The sequence below is a fragment of the Aquarana catesbeiana genome, linkage group LG07 (genome assembly GCF_042186555.1).
Source record: "Aquarana catesbeiana isolate 2022-GZ linkage group LG07, ASM4218655v1, whole genome shotgun sequence".
Classification (NCBI taxonomy): Eukaryota; Metazoa; Chordata; class Amphibia; order Anura; family Ranidae; genus Aquarana; species Aquarana catesbeiana.
This window is the reverse complement of record NC_133330.1, coordinates 343,595,966-343,613,231: the sequence shown is the minus strand read 5'-3', so window position 1 is coordinate 343,613,231 and position 17,266 is coordinate 343,595,966. Positions and strand designations below refer to the sequence as shown.

The 17,266-nt window shown below is 46.6% G+C and overlaps 1 protein-coding gene across 2 annotated transcripts in view; it reads right to left on the bottom strand.

The window, feature by feature from the left end:
• Positions 1–747: 747 nt before the first annotated feature.
• B4GALT2 (beta-1,4-galactosyltransferase 2) overlaps positions 748–17,266 on the bottom strand; it is a 126,621-nt gene continuing 110,102 nt past the window's right edge. For both annotated transcript variants that reach the window (XM_073593973.1, XM_073593975.1), the window contains exons 5-7: positions 13,311–13,433; positions 12,723–12,827; positions 748–4,540 (exon numbers count right to left, since the gene is read on the bottom strand). In XM_073593973.1, the coding sequence (XP_073450074.1) occupies positions 4,390–4,540; positions 12,723–12,827; positions 13,311–13,433 (379 nt within the window). In that variant the 3' untranslated portion in view covers positions 748–4,389. The remainder of the gene's footprint in view (positions 4,541–12,722; positions 12,828–13,310; positions 13,434–17,266) is intronic.

The following is a 17,266-nucleotide window of genomic DNA, read 5'->3' as shown; positions in this document are numbered from 1 at the left end:
GTAAAAAAGAAAAAAAAAATATATAAAAATGCCATAATATAGCCATAAATTTTTCCCATAGTTTGTAGACGCTATAACTTTTGCGCAAACCAATCAATATATGCTTATTATACGCTCCATCTAGTAGCCTCAATGTGGGATATTCCCTGCACCTCAGCTCCATCTAGTGGCCATAATGTGGTATATTCCCTGCACCTCAGCTCCATCTAGTGGCCATAATGTGGTATATTCCCTGCACCTCAGCTCCATCTAGTGGCCATAATGTGGTATATTCCCTGCACCTCGGCTCCATCTAGTGGCCATAATGTGGTATATTCCCTGCACCTCGGCTCCATCTAGTGGTTATAATGTGGTATATTCCCCATTCACACATTCAATCTACAGAGAATTTTAGTCTTAGAACATTCGATTTTGCACCATTTGAATGTATGTAATTTCCATGAGGTTTCGCTGGACTGACAGATATGCAAATGTGTTATAGATATATTCTGTGCTCTAAATCAGTGCTAAATTTCACCATTTGCTCAGCAAGCACACGATTCTTTAAGAAAATGGTCTTCCGGGTGCAGATCTCAGGATGATCGGCCAGAGTTTTCGTACCACCCCGCCCCCATGTTCCCACCATTGCCCCTCCAAATGGAAACGGAAATATAAATGAGACTTTTGGGGGATTCGAGTGATGAGGCCGACAGAACAGAAGACACGACCGGTTCTCTTTTTCAGGTTTATTTTATAAAAAACTGTAAAGGCAATAATTACGTTTTCTCTGCAAACCCCCGATCACGCAATTATAGAAAAACAATTATAAGAAGCATCCAAAATACAGAGACCCTCCTCCCGCTCCCCCCTCCCGCCAGCCACGTAGCAGCCACCCCTCACCGTGCCACACCAAGCCACTTCTACCAGCCGTGGGGGGGGGGGCTGCTCGCTTTAACCTGTGTTTTGTACAGGAATATTCCGCTCTTCCTGCAAACTGCACCTCGTCTAACAATTAGATCAATTCTATTCATCAACCCACATGGATCCCGCCTGATTCCTGGGCCCTCGGGGGATGGGTGACGCCAGAGAAATGCGAAATGCATCAGTGAATCAAAATTGATGAGTCTGGCAGTGCCGCTGTACATTCAGCCTGATACTCCGGGGGGGGGGGGGGGGGGGATATGATATACACTGATTGGGAAAAGAATGAATATATTAGAACAAACGTTCCTGCACATTGTGGCGATATGCTGATTGCTCAACTAACTCACAAATCGGTTTAGTTACACCCGTTTCTAAATATGATACATTCCCAGATATTCAGCATTTCATTTCACATTCTCATACCGGACCTGCCAACACTCTCCTACTGGCTGTGATATTACCATGTGACTTCAAGCTGCCAATAGGAAACATTCTGACTCCGCATTTCTCACCTCAAAATCTACTTGGGGATTGCTTTTCAGCGTCTTCCATAGGGCTGCGTTATGCTGCAATTAAAACGCTGAGGTGTGAATGAGCCCCGGTAGAGGGCGCCAACAGGAATCAGGCGGTTACCTTTTTTTCTTGTAATTTAAATAACTGGCCCCAGAATTGCCGCATTGAATCCTCAGGTGCAAGGAAAATCAATCACCCGACCAAAGCAACCCCCCCAAATAGCATTGCACAGCAACACTTTACATCCTCACCTACAGAGCAAGCAGTCTCCATCCCACCGCTGCAGAGGGAGCGGCCTTCTGTGTCTGACTTACAGTGTGCCATTTCCATTACGCACTCCACCCCACTGCAGAACAACATCTTCCCAGAGACAACCCAAGGTGCCCTACACCTGCCATCTTCCCAGGCCTCAGCTTTCAGCCTCCCATCTTCCCAGGGCTCAGCTCTCCTCCCGCCATCTTCCCACTTCCCAGGCCTCAGCCCTTCATCTTTCCAGGCCTCAGTCCTTCGCCGGTCCACTTTCAAGGCCTCAGCTCTCCGTCCCCCATCTTCCCAGGCCTCAGCTCTCCGCCCGCCCACTTCCCAGGCCTCAGCTCTCCGCCCGCCCACTTCCCAGGCCTCAGCTCTTCATCTTTTCAAGCCTCAGTCCTCCAGCCACCATCTTTGTAGACCTCAGATCTCCACCTGACCTCTTCCTAGGCCTCAGTCCTTCACCTACCATCTTCCTAGGCCTCCTTCATCCATCTGCCATCTTCCCAGACCACAGCCCCTCCCTAACCATCTTCTCAGGCCTCAGCCCTTTGCTATTTTCCCAAGCCTCAACCCTCCACCCGCCATCTTCCCTGACCTCAACTCTCCACCCAACATCTTCCCAGGCCTTAGCCCTCTATCTTCCCAGGCCTCAGCCCTCCACTCGCCATCTTCCCAGGTTTCAGCCTCCAGCACACCCTGTTCCCTGGCCTCATCCCTCCACCCCACATCATCCCAGGCCTTAGCTCTCCATTCACTATCTTCCCAGGCATCAACCCTCCCATCCCACATCAATTCCCTTGCCTCAGCCATCCACCCGCCATCTTTGTAGACCTCAGCTCTCCTCCCTCCATCTTTGCAAGCCTCAGCCCTTCATCTGTTATCTTCCAAAGCTTCAGCCTCCTGCTCACCCTCTTCCCAGGCCTCAACTCTCCATCCACCATCCTCCTACTCACTGTGTTCCAAGGCTTAAGCCCCCCACCCACCATCTTCGTAGACATCAGCTCTCCCCCCCGCCATCTTTGAAGACCTCAGATCTTCATTAGCCATCTTTCCAGGCCTCAGCCCTCCATCCGCCATCTCCGTAGACCTTAGCTCTCCACCCTCCACCATCTTCCCAGGCTTCAGCCTCCCACTCACCCTCTTCCCAGGCCTCAGCTCTCCATCCCACTTCTTCCCAGGCCTCAGATCTCCCCCCACTTCTTCCCAGGCCTCAGATCTCCACCCCACTTACTCCCAGGCCTCAGATCTTCACCCCACTTACTCCCAGGCCTCAGATCTCCACCCCACTTACTCCCAGGCCTCAGCTCTCCACTCAGCATTTTTCGCCTGGCACCAAATTTGGCAGCACCTGGCACAAATTTCCCTTACAGCTCCATCTCTCCTTCTCCAGGGAGATAAGGCAGCGAGTCCTCATTTGTCGGATAATCGTATCTCTCGCTCAAACGCTGCCCACATGCTGATATTCAAAAATAAGGCCCATTTCACACCTGCCCAATAAATGTGTATAAACTACATGCATGGCCTGTGTATATCTGTAAAGGGTTCTCATGCATGTCCTGGTTAAGGTTCATTTATAGAAAACCATCTCCACCAGCTGAAACACGTGAAACCGATAAGACCGGGACAGAACGTAAAGACCGCAAATCTCCGCCCTGACCGCGAAGGGGTGCCATGACAAAATTTTGAGGTGGGGGGATGTTATGTGCTTTTGAATCATTATCATTAAACAGAGTTATAATACAATACCTCTGAATATTTATTACTCAACAAAGAAAATTAATGTGGGGGAGGGGAAAGGCGAAGTCACCTGCAGAGTGCGTAGCAGGACTTGGACACAATGGCTTTGTGCATAAATTACAGTAATGGGTGGAGCCACATACAGACAGAGAGATGTTGCGAGTGTAAAGACTCCATAGGAAACCCCAACCAACATGTAGAGCCACCTCCACCATAAATGGTGGGATCAGCATCAAGCTTTGCACCCAGCAGTGTGTGTGATCCCCTCTGGACTGTGGAACAATAATTGAGAAATCTAAGACTCAAAATTGTAAATTTGCACAAAACGGGCACGAAACTTGGCACCGTCCATTTACATTAACTTCCTCAAAACTGGGTAGTGGTAATACCAGGTGTCGGTTCCGGAGGGCGGAGGATGGGTGCGATATCTGCGTTTCCTGCTCCGGTTCAAATGCTCCCTTGGGACTGGTGGGAAGCCAACTAAACATTCCACAACATACATTGCATCATCGGTGACATCATCAGCGACAGCACGCTCACCCCCCTATAGCTGCCCTGAAGTTTCCCGGTGAAACGTTCACCCAACAACGCGTCCAAAGATGAAAACAACACAAAAAGAAGAAGACTCAGCTTATAAAAAGACAAATGATACATTTGTGAGAAACGAGAAAGTGACAAAATGCTTCCAGCGTATTGTCTGCGCACGGCGAGCGTTCGGGGCAGATCACAGTAGATCACCATTCGTGGTGCACCTCCCAACCATCTTCTGAGGAACCACCTAACTGCACCACAGGAATAGCGGATCATGGATTGGTGAGAGTAACCAGACGGAGCTCCGTTGTCCAGCCGGAAGATCCCAGAGCGGGGGGGGGGCCCCGCTGGTGGTGAGAGTCTGCGTCAGTTCATCTGCTCAGAAGACCACCCCCAGTAGGCCTCCGAGGAGGTTGAGAAGACAGAGTACCATGGAGCGGCCATTGAAGTCCGTCACCCCCGAGCCGGTCGCGGAGGCGGCTTGCCGATATCCACTGTGATGTTCGTGTACATGGCGAATTTGGCGAAGTGGATGACGCGGTAGTGCAAGGAGTTGATGCCGTCCTTTTTCATGGTCACTTTTGTGTTTTGGATCTTCGTGAACCTGAAAAAAAGAAGAAAAATGGGTTTTAAATTTGGAATGAGGATGAGCCAGACTAGGAGCTCTCGCTTTGCCGAAATTTCGTTGAATATTCAGACATTTCATGGAAAGTTGGATATTACAGTGCAATGCATCGCAGTCAATTGATAACTATAAATGATGGTGGTGTTTTGTTCAGGGGTGCAATGGGCTTTAAATGGCTCCCAAGGGCTATCCTGGACCTGTTCTTGTGACCCTATCGCTGATCCTAACCCTTTGGTGATCACGTGACTTTGTTGATGAATGGTGTCCTGCAGATGGTTCTGCCACATGGCTTGGCTCCAGAACTAGGCAGGCACCATCACATGGGAGGTCAATCAGCCACAGCTCAAGGAACCCCTAATAACCTCTTGACGAAACCTGGTTGGGAATGTCTACAGTAATCTATCTGTAGATGCTGGGCCAAACAAGGAGAGTATCCCGTAGTGTAACACAGCACAACACTCCCCTGTGGACTACATCAGCCTGTACCCCAGGTTTAGGTCAGGAGCAGACTTTGCAGTTGGAAAAATACCTCTTACATTGGTGATCAGTGAGAAGAATGTTCCTTACATTGGTGATCAGTGAGAAGAATGTCCCTTACATTGGTGATCAGTGAGAAGAATGTTCCTTACATTGGTGATCAGTGAGAAGAATGTTCCTTACATTGGTGATCAGTGAGAAGAATGTCCCTTACATTGGTGATCAGTGAGAAGAATGTTCCTTACATTGGTGATCAGTGAGAAGAATGTTCCTTACATTGGTGATCAGTGAGAAGAATGTTCCTTACATTGGTGATCAGTGAGAAGAATGTCCCTTACATTGGTGATCAGTGAGAAGAATGTTCCTTACATTGGTGATCAGTGAGAAGAATGTTCCTTACATTGGTGATCAGTGAGAAGAATGTTCCTTACATTGATGATCAGTGGGAAGAATGTTCCTTACATTGGTGATCAGTGGAGAAGAATGTTCCTTACATTGGTGATCAGTGAGAAGAATGTTCCTTACATTGGTGATCAGTGAGAAGAATGTCCCTTACATTGGTGATCAGTGAGAAGAATGTTCCTTACATTGGTGATCAGTGAGAAGAATGTTCCTTACATTGGTGATCAGTGAGAAGAATGTTCCTTACATTGGTGATCAGTGAGAAGAATGTCCCTTACATTGGTGATCAGTGAGAAGAATGTCCCTTACATTGGTGATCAGTGAGAAGAATGTTCCTTACATTGGTGATCAGTGAGAAGAATGTTCCTTACATTGGTGATCAGTGAGAAGAATGTCCCTTACATTGGTGATCAGTGAGAAGAATGTTCCTTACATTGGTGATCAGTGAGAAGAATGTTCCTTACATTGGTGATCAGTGAGAAGAATGTTCCTTACATTGGTGATCAGTGGGAAGAATGTTCCTTACATTGGTGATCAGTGGAGAAGAATGTTCCTTACATTGGTGATCAGTGAGAAGAATGTTCCTTACATTGGTGATCAGTGGAGAAGAATGTTCCTTACATTGGTGATCAGTGGGAAGAATGTTCCTTACATTGGTGATCAGTGAGAAGAATGTTCCTTACATTGGTGATCAGTGGAGAAGAATGTTCCTTACATTGGTGAACAGTGAGAAGAATGTTCCTTACATTGGTGATCAGTGGAGAAGAATGTTCCTTACATTGGTGATCAGTGAGAAGAATGTTCCTTACATTGGTGAACAGTGAGAAGAATGTTCCTTACATTGGTGATCAGTGAGAAGAATGTTCCTTACATTGGTGATCAGTGAGAAGAATGTTCCTTACATTGGTGATCAGTGGGAAGAATGTTCCTTACATTGGTGATCAGTGGGAAGAATGTTCCTTACATTGGTGATCAGTGAGAAGAATGTTCCTTACATTGGTGATCAGTGGGAAGAATGTCCCTTACATTGGTGATCAGTGAGGAGAATGTTCCTTACATTGGTGATCAGTGAGAAGAATGTTCCTTACATTGGTGATCAGTGAGAAGAATGTCCCTTACATTGGTGATCAGTGAGAAGAATGTTCCTTACATTGGTGATCAGTGAGAAGAATGTTCCTTACATTGGTGATCAGTGAGAAGAATGTTCCTTACATTGGTGATCAGTGAGAAGAATGTTCCTTACATTGGTGATCAGTGGGAAGAATGTTCCTTACATTGGTGATCAGTGGGAAGAATGTTCCTTACATTGGTGATCAGTGAGAAGAATGTTCCTTACATTGGTGATCAGTGAGAAGAATGTTCCTTACATTGGTGATCAGTGAGAAGAATGTCCCTTACATTGGTGATCAGTGAGAAGAATGTTCCTTACATTGGTGATCAGTGAGAAGAATGTTCCTTACATTGGTGATCAGTGAGAAGAATGTTCCTTACATTGGTGATCGGTGAGAAGAATGTTCCTTACATTGGTGATCAGTGAGAAGAATGTTCCTTACATTGGTGATCAGTGGGAAGAATGTTCCTTACATTGGTGATCAGTGGGAAGAATATCCTTTAAAGCAGTGGTTCTCAACTCCTGTCCTCAGGACCCACTAACAGGCCAGATTTTAAGTATTACTTTGGGGAGATTAAGACTAGAATACTGCAATTACCGAGCAGCAAATGATATCACCTGTGATATATTTTTAAATTATCTTGCAAGCCTGGCCTGTTAGTAGGTCCTGAGGGCAGGAGTTGGGAACCACTGCTTTAAAGATCATTGGAGTTGTGTAGTTGGCACTGCCAAGTGGTGTTGGTCCCAGAACTATGGAGGCACCATCAGATGGGAGGTCAATCAGCCACAGCTCGAGGAACCCCCAGCAACCTCTGGAGAAACCCTGGTTGAGAATGTGGTAATCCATCTATGGAGGTGGAACAAGGAGAGTATCCGGGAGGGTAACTCAGCAGGTATCACCGAGGGGGGAGGGGGGGGTGGGTGGGTTGGGTGAAGGTCCTCTGTGGATCTGTATAGGCCTGTACTCCAGGCTTAGTTCTGGTGAAGACTGCAGATCGGGATTCCCAAGCGCTTTGTCTACAGATGTAAAGTGTCTTTGCTATTTATTATTCTGTACAACAAGTGTGGAGGAATGAAGTATACACTCATATCTCAATGAGAGGGGGTCTATCTCAGCATATATAGCAGGAGACTCCATTTAATAATTGTTTAGCCTTGTATAAATACATCTTTTAGGCTCCTCCCAGAATCGATCTGAATGAAGTGCGGATACAATGTAGCGATATTCCTTCGGAAGTAACAATTGCCGGGAAAGTTACACAAGTATGTGATGTCAATGAATCATGTAATTAGGGTGACTTGGTGATGAACTCTGAAGACAATTTTAGGTCCCATAGAGCGCTGGAGATATAAATTGTTTCTATTTCTGTGCTAATGAATAAGCGAAGCTTCTCGGCACACATAGATCTCTGGGGGGGTCACCCAGAAAGGGATTATGATTACAGATCGTCCTATCAGGTGCTGCGTAGGGATTACTTCCTTCCATGATGAAATATTCTGAGCCGGTCTTCTATAAGGAGGAATCCCTCTCTGACCATTCTTGGCTGAACTCATTAAAGGGGCCCCCGCTGCATATCTGCTCCACTAGAGGGTGCTGCCATCCCTATAAATACATCAATTTATTGTACACCTCGAAGCCGTGCCAGACATGAAAATGTCACTTATGGAGAATAGAAAAGCTTTCATGTCTGTTCAGATTCCTCTACAGATCTCTGCAGAAGTCTCAGATATAGAGATGCTCTGATATGTAGATAGCGACCAGCTTCCACCATCCCCCCCTCATTGTCTGAACATCAGAAGAGGTTTTACAATTCTGTGTAAATGTGTTTCCCCCCAGAAATGCCTGCGGGTACCTCATAGACATGATCACCCAATCCGGCGTCTTAGATTTATAGACCAGGATGAGGACGCACCGTTCATAGACGTGTGAAGGTGACCCAGCGAACAGACACGCTATTCCAGCCAGGGGGGGGCAAATCTGGGGGTGCAGAAAGCAAGGGGATCAAGACTGGAGGGGTAGACCGGTGAGGGGTTGTAGAGAGGTGCAGAGACAGTGGGGTGCACTGGGTGAGCAGAATTTTAGGAGGTAGTGTGCAAATAAAAATGTTTTTTGGGGGGGCATGGGGTGAAATGTGGTGCAAAGTTTAGGGGCACATAGACTGTGGAGTGCAGTGGTTGAGGGGGGGGGGTGTAAAATTTGGGGTGGGTGTGCAGGGTCAAGGAGGTGCAACCTTTACAGAGGTTGGGGGGATGCAGTAACAGAGAGGTACAGAGGGTGCAGAGGCTGGGAGAGGGGACACGGGTAGGGTACAAAGACAGGGAAGTGCAGCGTTAGTTGGGGGGGTTGCAGAGGTTGGGGATACAAAGACAGGGAAGTGCAAAGGTTGAGGGGTGCAGAGGTTGGGGTGCTGTGTTCGAGAGGGTTTAGAATTTGGGGAGATTGGGTGTGCAGGGTCGGAGAAGTTCAGATTTGGGGCTGTAGGAATAGTGGGGTGTAGTGGTTAAGGAGACGGGTGCAGAATTCAGGGTGGGGGATGCAGGGAGAAGGAAGGGCAGAATTTGGGGAGGCTGCAGAGGTTGAGGGGTTCTGGGATAGGGGGGTGCAGAGATTGGAAGAATGCAGGGACAAGGAAGTACAGTGGTGCAGGGACAGGGAAGTGCAGAGTTTGGGGGGGGGGTGCAGAGGTTGGGGGTGCAGGGACAGGGAAGTGCAGAGTTTAGGGAGGCTGCAGAGATTGGAGAGGTGCAGGGACAGGGAAGTGCAGAGTTGGGGGGGAGGGGGGGTGTAGAGATTGGAGAGGTGCAGGGACAGGGAAGTGCAGAGTTAGGGGGGGGGGGGGGTGCAGAGGTTGGGGGTGCAGGGACAGGGAAGTGCAGCGTTTAGGGAGGCTGCAGAGATTGGAGGGGTGCGGGGACAGGGAAGTGCAGGGTTTGCAGGGGTGCAGGGACAGGGAAGTGCAGAGAGTGAGGGGTGCAGAGGTTAGGGTGCTGTGTTTGAGAGGGTTTAGAATTTGGGGAAGTTGGGTGTGCAGTCACAGGTAAGTGCAGATTAGGGGCTGCAGGAATAGTGGGGTGTAGAACTCAGGGGCAGGGGATGCAGGGAAAGGAAGTGCAGAACTTGGAGAGGGTGTGGAGGTTGTGGGGTTCTGGGATAGGGGGGTGAAAAGACTGGAAGGGTGCAGGGACAGGGAAGTGCAGAGTTTGCAGGGGTGCAGAGGTTGGGGGTGCACAGAGGTTGGGGGTGCAGGGAGAGGGAAGTGCAGAGTCTGCAGGGGTACAGAGGTTAGGGGGTACAGGGACAGGGAGGTGTGGATGTCAGGGGGACAAAGAGGTGCAGAGTTGGAGGGGGGGGTGCAGGGACAAGGTGGTGCAGAGACTGATTGTTGGGTGTGCAGGGACTGGGAGGTCCAGAATTCTGAGGGGTGAAGAGGTTTGGGGATGCAGGGACAAGTGAGGTTCAGAGGTTGGGGGGGGGGGGGGGGTTGCAGGGACAGGGAGTTGCAGACTTTGGCGGGGTGAAGAGGTTTGGGGGTGTAGGGACAGGGAAGTGCAGAGTTTGGGGAGGGGGTGCAGGGACAGGGAGGTGTGGATGTCAGGGGGACAGGGAGGTGCAGAGCTGGAGGGGGGGTGCAGGAACAAGGTGGTGCAGAGACTGGTTGTTGGGTGTGCAGGGACAAGTGAGGAGCGGAATTAGGAGGAGTGAAGAGGTTTGGGGGTGCAGGGACAGGGAGGTGCAGAGGTTGGGGGGGGGGGTGAAGAGATTTGGGGGTGCAAGGACAGGGAGGTGCAGACTTTGGAAAGGTGAAGAGGTTTGGGGGTGCAGGGACAAGTGAGGTGCAGAGGTTGGAAGTGCAGTCTGGGGGTGCAGATCATAACAGGACTCCGATAATAGAAGCAGAAGGTGGACATTTCCTCGTATCCGGCTGATGGGATTGATCATGTCTATAGAGCACATGCCTTCTGTAAAGTATTTGGATCCATGTACAAAACAAAGTCTACCACGGGAGGTTCAGGACTTTAATAGTGACCATCTGCACCATTTTCAGGTGTTATATAAAGGAGGCTCCCAAGCACCCCTTTATTACCGTATACACCCCAATGTGAGCTTACCCAGATATACAGCTAACATGAAGCCAAGGTTGCTTTGTATGCAGAGAGTCTGTAAAAAGGTAGCAACAAGCAAAGAAGCAAAGAATTGTTGAATTAGTAGGACCTCAGTGATATCTCTACAGCTCTCCAGGGACAGCAAGAGCAATGCAAAGGATGTAAGGCCACATTTGTTTGAGATATACAAGTATATCTACAGTACTGTGCAAAAGTCATAGGAGGCAGATGTGATGCTAATGCTGTATAAGAAAGCTTTCAGAAATCGAAGTGTTAATAGTTTATTTTTATCAACGAAAATGGAAAGTAAATGAAGAGAAATCCAAATCCAATCAATATTTTGGGGTGCCCCCCCCCTTGCCTTCTTCTAGGTAGACTTGCACACAGTTGGTGAAGGAACTCTCTAGGTGGGTTGTTCTATGTACATCTTGGAGAACTGAGCACAGGTCTTCTATGGATGTCGGCTGCCTCCATTCCTTCATCCCAGACAGGCTCCATGATGATCTGGGCTCTGGGGGGGCCAAACCCTCACTTCCAGAACTTCTCCTTCTTTACACTGAACATAGTTCTTAATGACATTGGCTGAATGCTTGGGGTGGTTGTACTACTGCAGAATAAATTTGGGGCCAATCACACGCCTCCCTGAAGGTATGACAATATGGAGAAATAAGTATCTGCCTGGATTTCTCAGCATTGAGGACACCATTGATCCTCCAAATCTCACCATTTGCAGCAAGGACCTCCACCATACTTCACAGTTAGCTGCAGACACTCATTGTACCGCTCTCTCCAACCCTTCCTCCAACAAACTGCCTCCTGCTACAGTCAACATTTCACATTTTGACTCTCTTCGCTTAGCCTTGTTTCCAATTTGGAGGATTTTTGGCCACAATTCTTCCACTTCTCCGGACAGTTGATGGGGGTACCTGGGTCCCACTGGTTTCCTCCAGACGTCTCTGGACAGAAGATGGGGGTATCTGGGTCCTACTGGTTTCCTCCAGACTTCTCTGGACAGTAAACGGGTGTAACTGGGACCTACTGGTTTCCTCCAGACTTCACAGGACAGTAGATGAGTGTACCTGGGACCTACTGGTTTCCTCCAGTGTACCTGGATCCTACTGGTTTCCACTAGTTCTGTGCTTATGGCATTCCTGGGCATCTTCAAATGTGGAAGGGAAGGCAAGTATGATGTGTCTTTCAACTGCTGGCTGACCACTGCGTCTACACTCATCAACGTTACCCAACCACTGCGTCTTCGCTCCTTACTGTTGCCCGTTTCTTTGTGCTTCTTTAAAAGAGCTTGAACAGCACATCTTGAACCCCCAGTCTGCTTTTAAATCTTTGCTTGGGAGAGGCCCTACTGACTCAGTATAACTCCCTTGTATCTTGTTGCTGGGCTCAGTCTTGCCACGGTGAATGACCTATGACATGAAACAGTCTTCCATAACCTCACCTTAGTAGCAGAGTTTGGCTGTTCCTCATCCAGTTTTAAGCCTCCTACACAGCTGCTGTTTGCAGTTTATAACTCTGTTTCACCCTACATATGGAATTGATGATCATTAGCACCTGCTTGGCATAATTGGTTAATCATACGCCTGACTCTAATCCTACAAAATCTCTGACTTTGTACAAGTGTACAAAGTGGGCAAGAATTGATGCTGGTTTAAAACCAAAGGGTGGTCACACCAAATATCAATCCGATTCAGATTTTTCTTCTGTTTGCTCACTTTGCATTTTGGAAATGGATAAAAAAAAACAATTAAGATATATATATTTCTGAAATCATTCTTACTTTACAGCATTTCTTGACACCTGCCTAGAACTTTCTGCACAGTACTATATAAAGAAAAAAAGAAAGATAGAGTGCAGATTGATTAGGTGAAGCAGAGGATGTGGAGCGTAGACTGATGGAGGGATGGTGGGATGGGGGCGATGGAAGGATGGGGGGATGGAAGGATGGAGGGATGGAAGGATGGGGGGATGGGGGGGGTGGAAGGATGGAGGGATGGGGGTTGCAGTGTGGAGAAGGAAGGATGGTGCAGGCAGGTGGAGGCGATTATGAATTACCGTTGAGGATTGGGTTCATTGTGCTTATCTCGCTCGTGTTTGATCATCCGGTATCGTCCAATGCGGATGTCGGGTCGGGAAACTTTCATACCGTTCAGTGTTATCCTGGAGAACAGAGATAGAAACATTTATATTCATTTCATACAATGTATCGGCTGCAATGTATGTCCATTATAAATGGCATCTGACACAAATCACAACCCCCCCGTCTATATTATACCCCCCGAGCCACCAACTCCCCATCTATATTATACCCCCGTCTATATTATACTCCCCGGGACACGAACCCCCCCGTCTATATTATACCCCCAGAGACACCAACTCCCCATCTATATTATATATATATATATATATATATATATATATATATATATATATATATATATATATATATATATATATATCAGACACAGTATGCATGCAGGGGGCGCTGTGGTAGGAATCATTCAAGAAAATAACTTTATGAAACATAATACAGAGGACACATCTGTGACATCATCAGCCCTTTCCCGTCTCTCCGGCACAATAATCTCTGTAGACGGCTCAGACTTCTATCTGCCGGATAAGATTGCAGTAAATCTCACCAACCTGTTGTAAATGTCGTCATCTTCTCCCCCCCAGCCCCAGTACTCGTTGGGGAAACCGTTTATCTTCAAGAACTGAGCTTTACTCAACCCCGAGACTCCGCCAAAGTACCCCGCATAGGGCAACCTGTGGGGCACAAAAGATAAGAAGAGATGGATATGTGACAATGGAAGGCGGGATGGACAATCACATACAATCTTCTGCTGCTATAATGTGTTTTATTATTATTATCGTAGGTACTTATATAGCGCCATCAATTTACGCATTTCTTTACATCTATACTGTACATTCATATCACTCCCTGCCCTGAAGGAGCTTACAATCTAAAATCAATAACTCCCATTCATACGTACAATACATATACCTGGACCAATTTTTATTCATAAACCTCAATCTTCCGTGAAGATTCTCCAATCCCACCCACGAGGAACCAAAGATCTGATTCATCACTAAACCTAACCCTTAACCATAACATTTTATGCTAACCCTAACCATTAACTCTAACCCTTTTCCCTAACCCGATCATTTAATGCTAAGCCTAACCATTAACCCTAACATTTAACACTGACCCTAACCCTTATCCCTAACCCTAGCATTTAACACCAACCCTAACCCTTAACCCTAATCCCTAATGTTTAATGCTAACCCTTAACCCTAGCATTTACCACTCTTAACCCTAACCCTAGCATTTAAGGCTTACTCTAACCATTAACCCTTATCCCCAACATTCATTGCTAACCCTAATATTTAACCCTAACCCTTATCCCTAACCCTAACATTATATGCTAACCCTTATCACTAACCCTAAAATTCATCACTAAAAACTTTAACCATAATGTTTAATGCGAACCCTAACCCTAGCATTGAATGCTAAGCCTAACCCTTATCCCTAACCCCAACATGTAACCCTAATCCCTAAATCTAACATTTAATGCTTATCCTAACCCTTAACCCCAATCCCTAAACCTAATAATTTAACGCTAACCCTAACCCTTAACCCCAACTATTAACGCTAAACCTTATCGCTAACATTTAATGCACATTTAATGCAAACCCTAACCCTTAACCCTAGCATTTAATGCTAACCCTAACCCTTAACCCTAGCATTTAATGCTAACCCTAACCCTTAACCCTAGCATTTAATGCTAACCCTAACCCTTAACCCTAGCATTTAATGCTAACCCTTATTCCTAACCCTAGCATTTACCGCTAACCCCAGCCCTTATTCTTAAAATGTAACGCCAACCCTTATCCATAACCGTAACAATTAACACTAATCTTAACCCTTATCACAAACCCAAACATTTAACGCTAACCCTTAACCCTAATCCCTAGCATTTAATGCTAACTCTAATCCTTATCCCTAAACCTAACATTTAACACTAACCCTTGGTCCAGACATTAGAGATGGGCCAAACACCCCCCGGTTCGGTTTGCAGCAGTGCTCCCGAACGGGGGAAAAGTTCGGCCTTGAACCGCAAAATCCATTGAAGTCTACGAGAGCCAAACCTGAGACATCAAAATTCCCCATTTTGAAGGCATATATGCAAGTAATTGGCTATAAAAGGGGTATGGGGTTCTAGGTACTGCCCTGGTGGACATGTATCAATGCAAACAAAAAAAATATTATTTTTTAAAGGAGCAGTGATTTTAATGATGCTTAAAGTGGAACAATAAAAATGAAAAATTCCTATAAATATAGCGCCTGGGCGGTTTCCTTAGGCTGCCTGTAAAGTGGCACATCTGTAGCACGTATAGAACATGCTGCAGTAAAACTGACATTTCTAAAGAAAAAAAAAAAAAAAAAAAAAAGAGTCAAATCACACTTGCGGTTGCAATTGCCACACCCAGGTATTTTAAATAAAATAAAGAAAAAAAACGGCGCAGGGTTCCTTCCCCCCCACCCCCCCAGTCCATAAAAGACCCTTGTCTGAGCATGCAGTCTGGCAGGCCAGGAAAGAGAAGGAGGGAATGAGTGAGCAGCCCCCCTCTCCTGAAGCATACCAGGCCACATGCCTTCAACATGGGGGGGGGGGTTTGGGGCAGGGGGTGCTTTGTGCCCCCAAAGCGCCTTGTCCCTCATGTTGATAGGGACAAGGGCCTCTTCCTGACAACCCTGGGCAGTGGTTGTGGGGGGCTCATCGGAATCTGGAAGCCCCCTTTAACAAGGGGGCCCCCAGACCAACCCCCCATGTGAATGAGTATGGGGTACATTGTACGCCTTTTTTGTTTTTCACTTAATGGGACGTTTTGCACAAATGTGGTGTATTATTATCATTATTATTGCGCTTATTTTGCACATGCAATGATTTGTTTATATTAATTTGCACATATTTGATTGTTAAGGATGTCGCGCTTAGCACTAATATAGTGTATTGATAGTATTATTATATATGCAAATTTTGCACGTGATGATGTGTTTACATGAATTTGCATATGTTTGTTTTTTTTTTTTTAAGGGTAGTTCATTTACGTCACTATATCACTAAGGATTTTATTTTATTAATTCAGATTAGCGCGGCACATTGATTGGTTGTATACGTTTGTTTTTTTGGGGGTTTTTTTGCACATTTATGGGAATGTGAGAAGTGCTAGCAGCTGGTAAGGAAGTTTACTCATACTCCCCTTGAGGGTTGCTCGTAAGATTTTTGTTTTATTTAAACCCATAATTGTGGACCTAGCCATAATGTCTACATATGTAAAGCAGAATGTAACGCCAACATATTCCATAGCGCTGTACAGGGGACACTAAAACATGGGGTCACAGGTTTGTTATGGAAAGACCATCTGAAGTCCATTTGGGTGAAATGTGTAGCAGGGTGAGGACCCCAGTGTGGCCCAGGATTTACGGCTTTTAGGAGTCATGGCTCCCGTCAATCAAATGAAATGTCTGAGAGGGATTATACTGAGGAGTTGGGGTGGGTGGAGGTTGGTTGACGGGGGCCCCATGATGAGAGGCTTAGGGTATAGAGGGGGTGAACTTACTTTTGCTAGAACACAACTGGTCCCCTAGATAGGGAAGAAGTTGAGATGAAGTGAATGAATGAATGAATGAATGAATGATTTGTAAAGCGCTGCAAATGCAAACTGAATCACCTCAAGGCGCTGATGCGTTTGTGTTGTCAGTTTCATTGGAAGAGGTAAGTCTTGAGTTTTTCCTGAAAGCCAGATGGTTTTCTTCCATGCGGATGTGAGTCGGAAGAGAGTTCCATAGCCGAGGTCCCTGGACTGCGAATATTCCTTCTCCCCTTGCTTTGTAGCGATATTTGTGAACTAGGAGGAGGTTTTGGCTAGATGATCGCAGATTGCGATTCTGTGAGTAATGTTTTATTTTCTCTCTGGAGGTATTGAGGGGCGTTGCCTTGTATGCATTGTGGGCGAGGCAGAGGGTCTTGAATGTGATCCGATTCTTTACTGTTAGCCAATGTAGGCTCCTCAGGGATGGGGAGATGGACTCCCAGGGTTTTTTCCTGTTAGTAGTCTTGCCGCCGCGTTTTGAATGGCCTGTAGGCGCGTAAGCTGATATTGGGGTAATCCTAGGTAGAGTGAGTTTGCGTAGTCAAGACGGAATTGATGATTGTTCCAACTACTGCTGCTTTGTCATCTTCTGGGATGAAGGGGATGAGTCTGCGTAACAGGCGGAGGAGATGGTGAGATCCGCTAACTACTGATCCTATTTGTCCATCCATTGTCATTTCCTAGTCAAAGATAACTCCAAGACTTTTTGCTTTGGTGCTCGGAGAGATGGTCTGTCCAAAGATGGCGGGAGGTGTCCATGGAGTCTTGGTTTTGGGATTTTGGTTAGCGTGTAGGTAGAGAAGTTCTGTTTTTGACCCGTTGAGTTTGAGGGAACTAATGGTCATCCAGTCATCTATTAAAGTGAGGCATTTCTCTAGTTGCTGATGGTGGTCTTTTTGTCCGGTGATCCGAAAGTAGATTTGGGTAACCATTTTAGACTA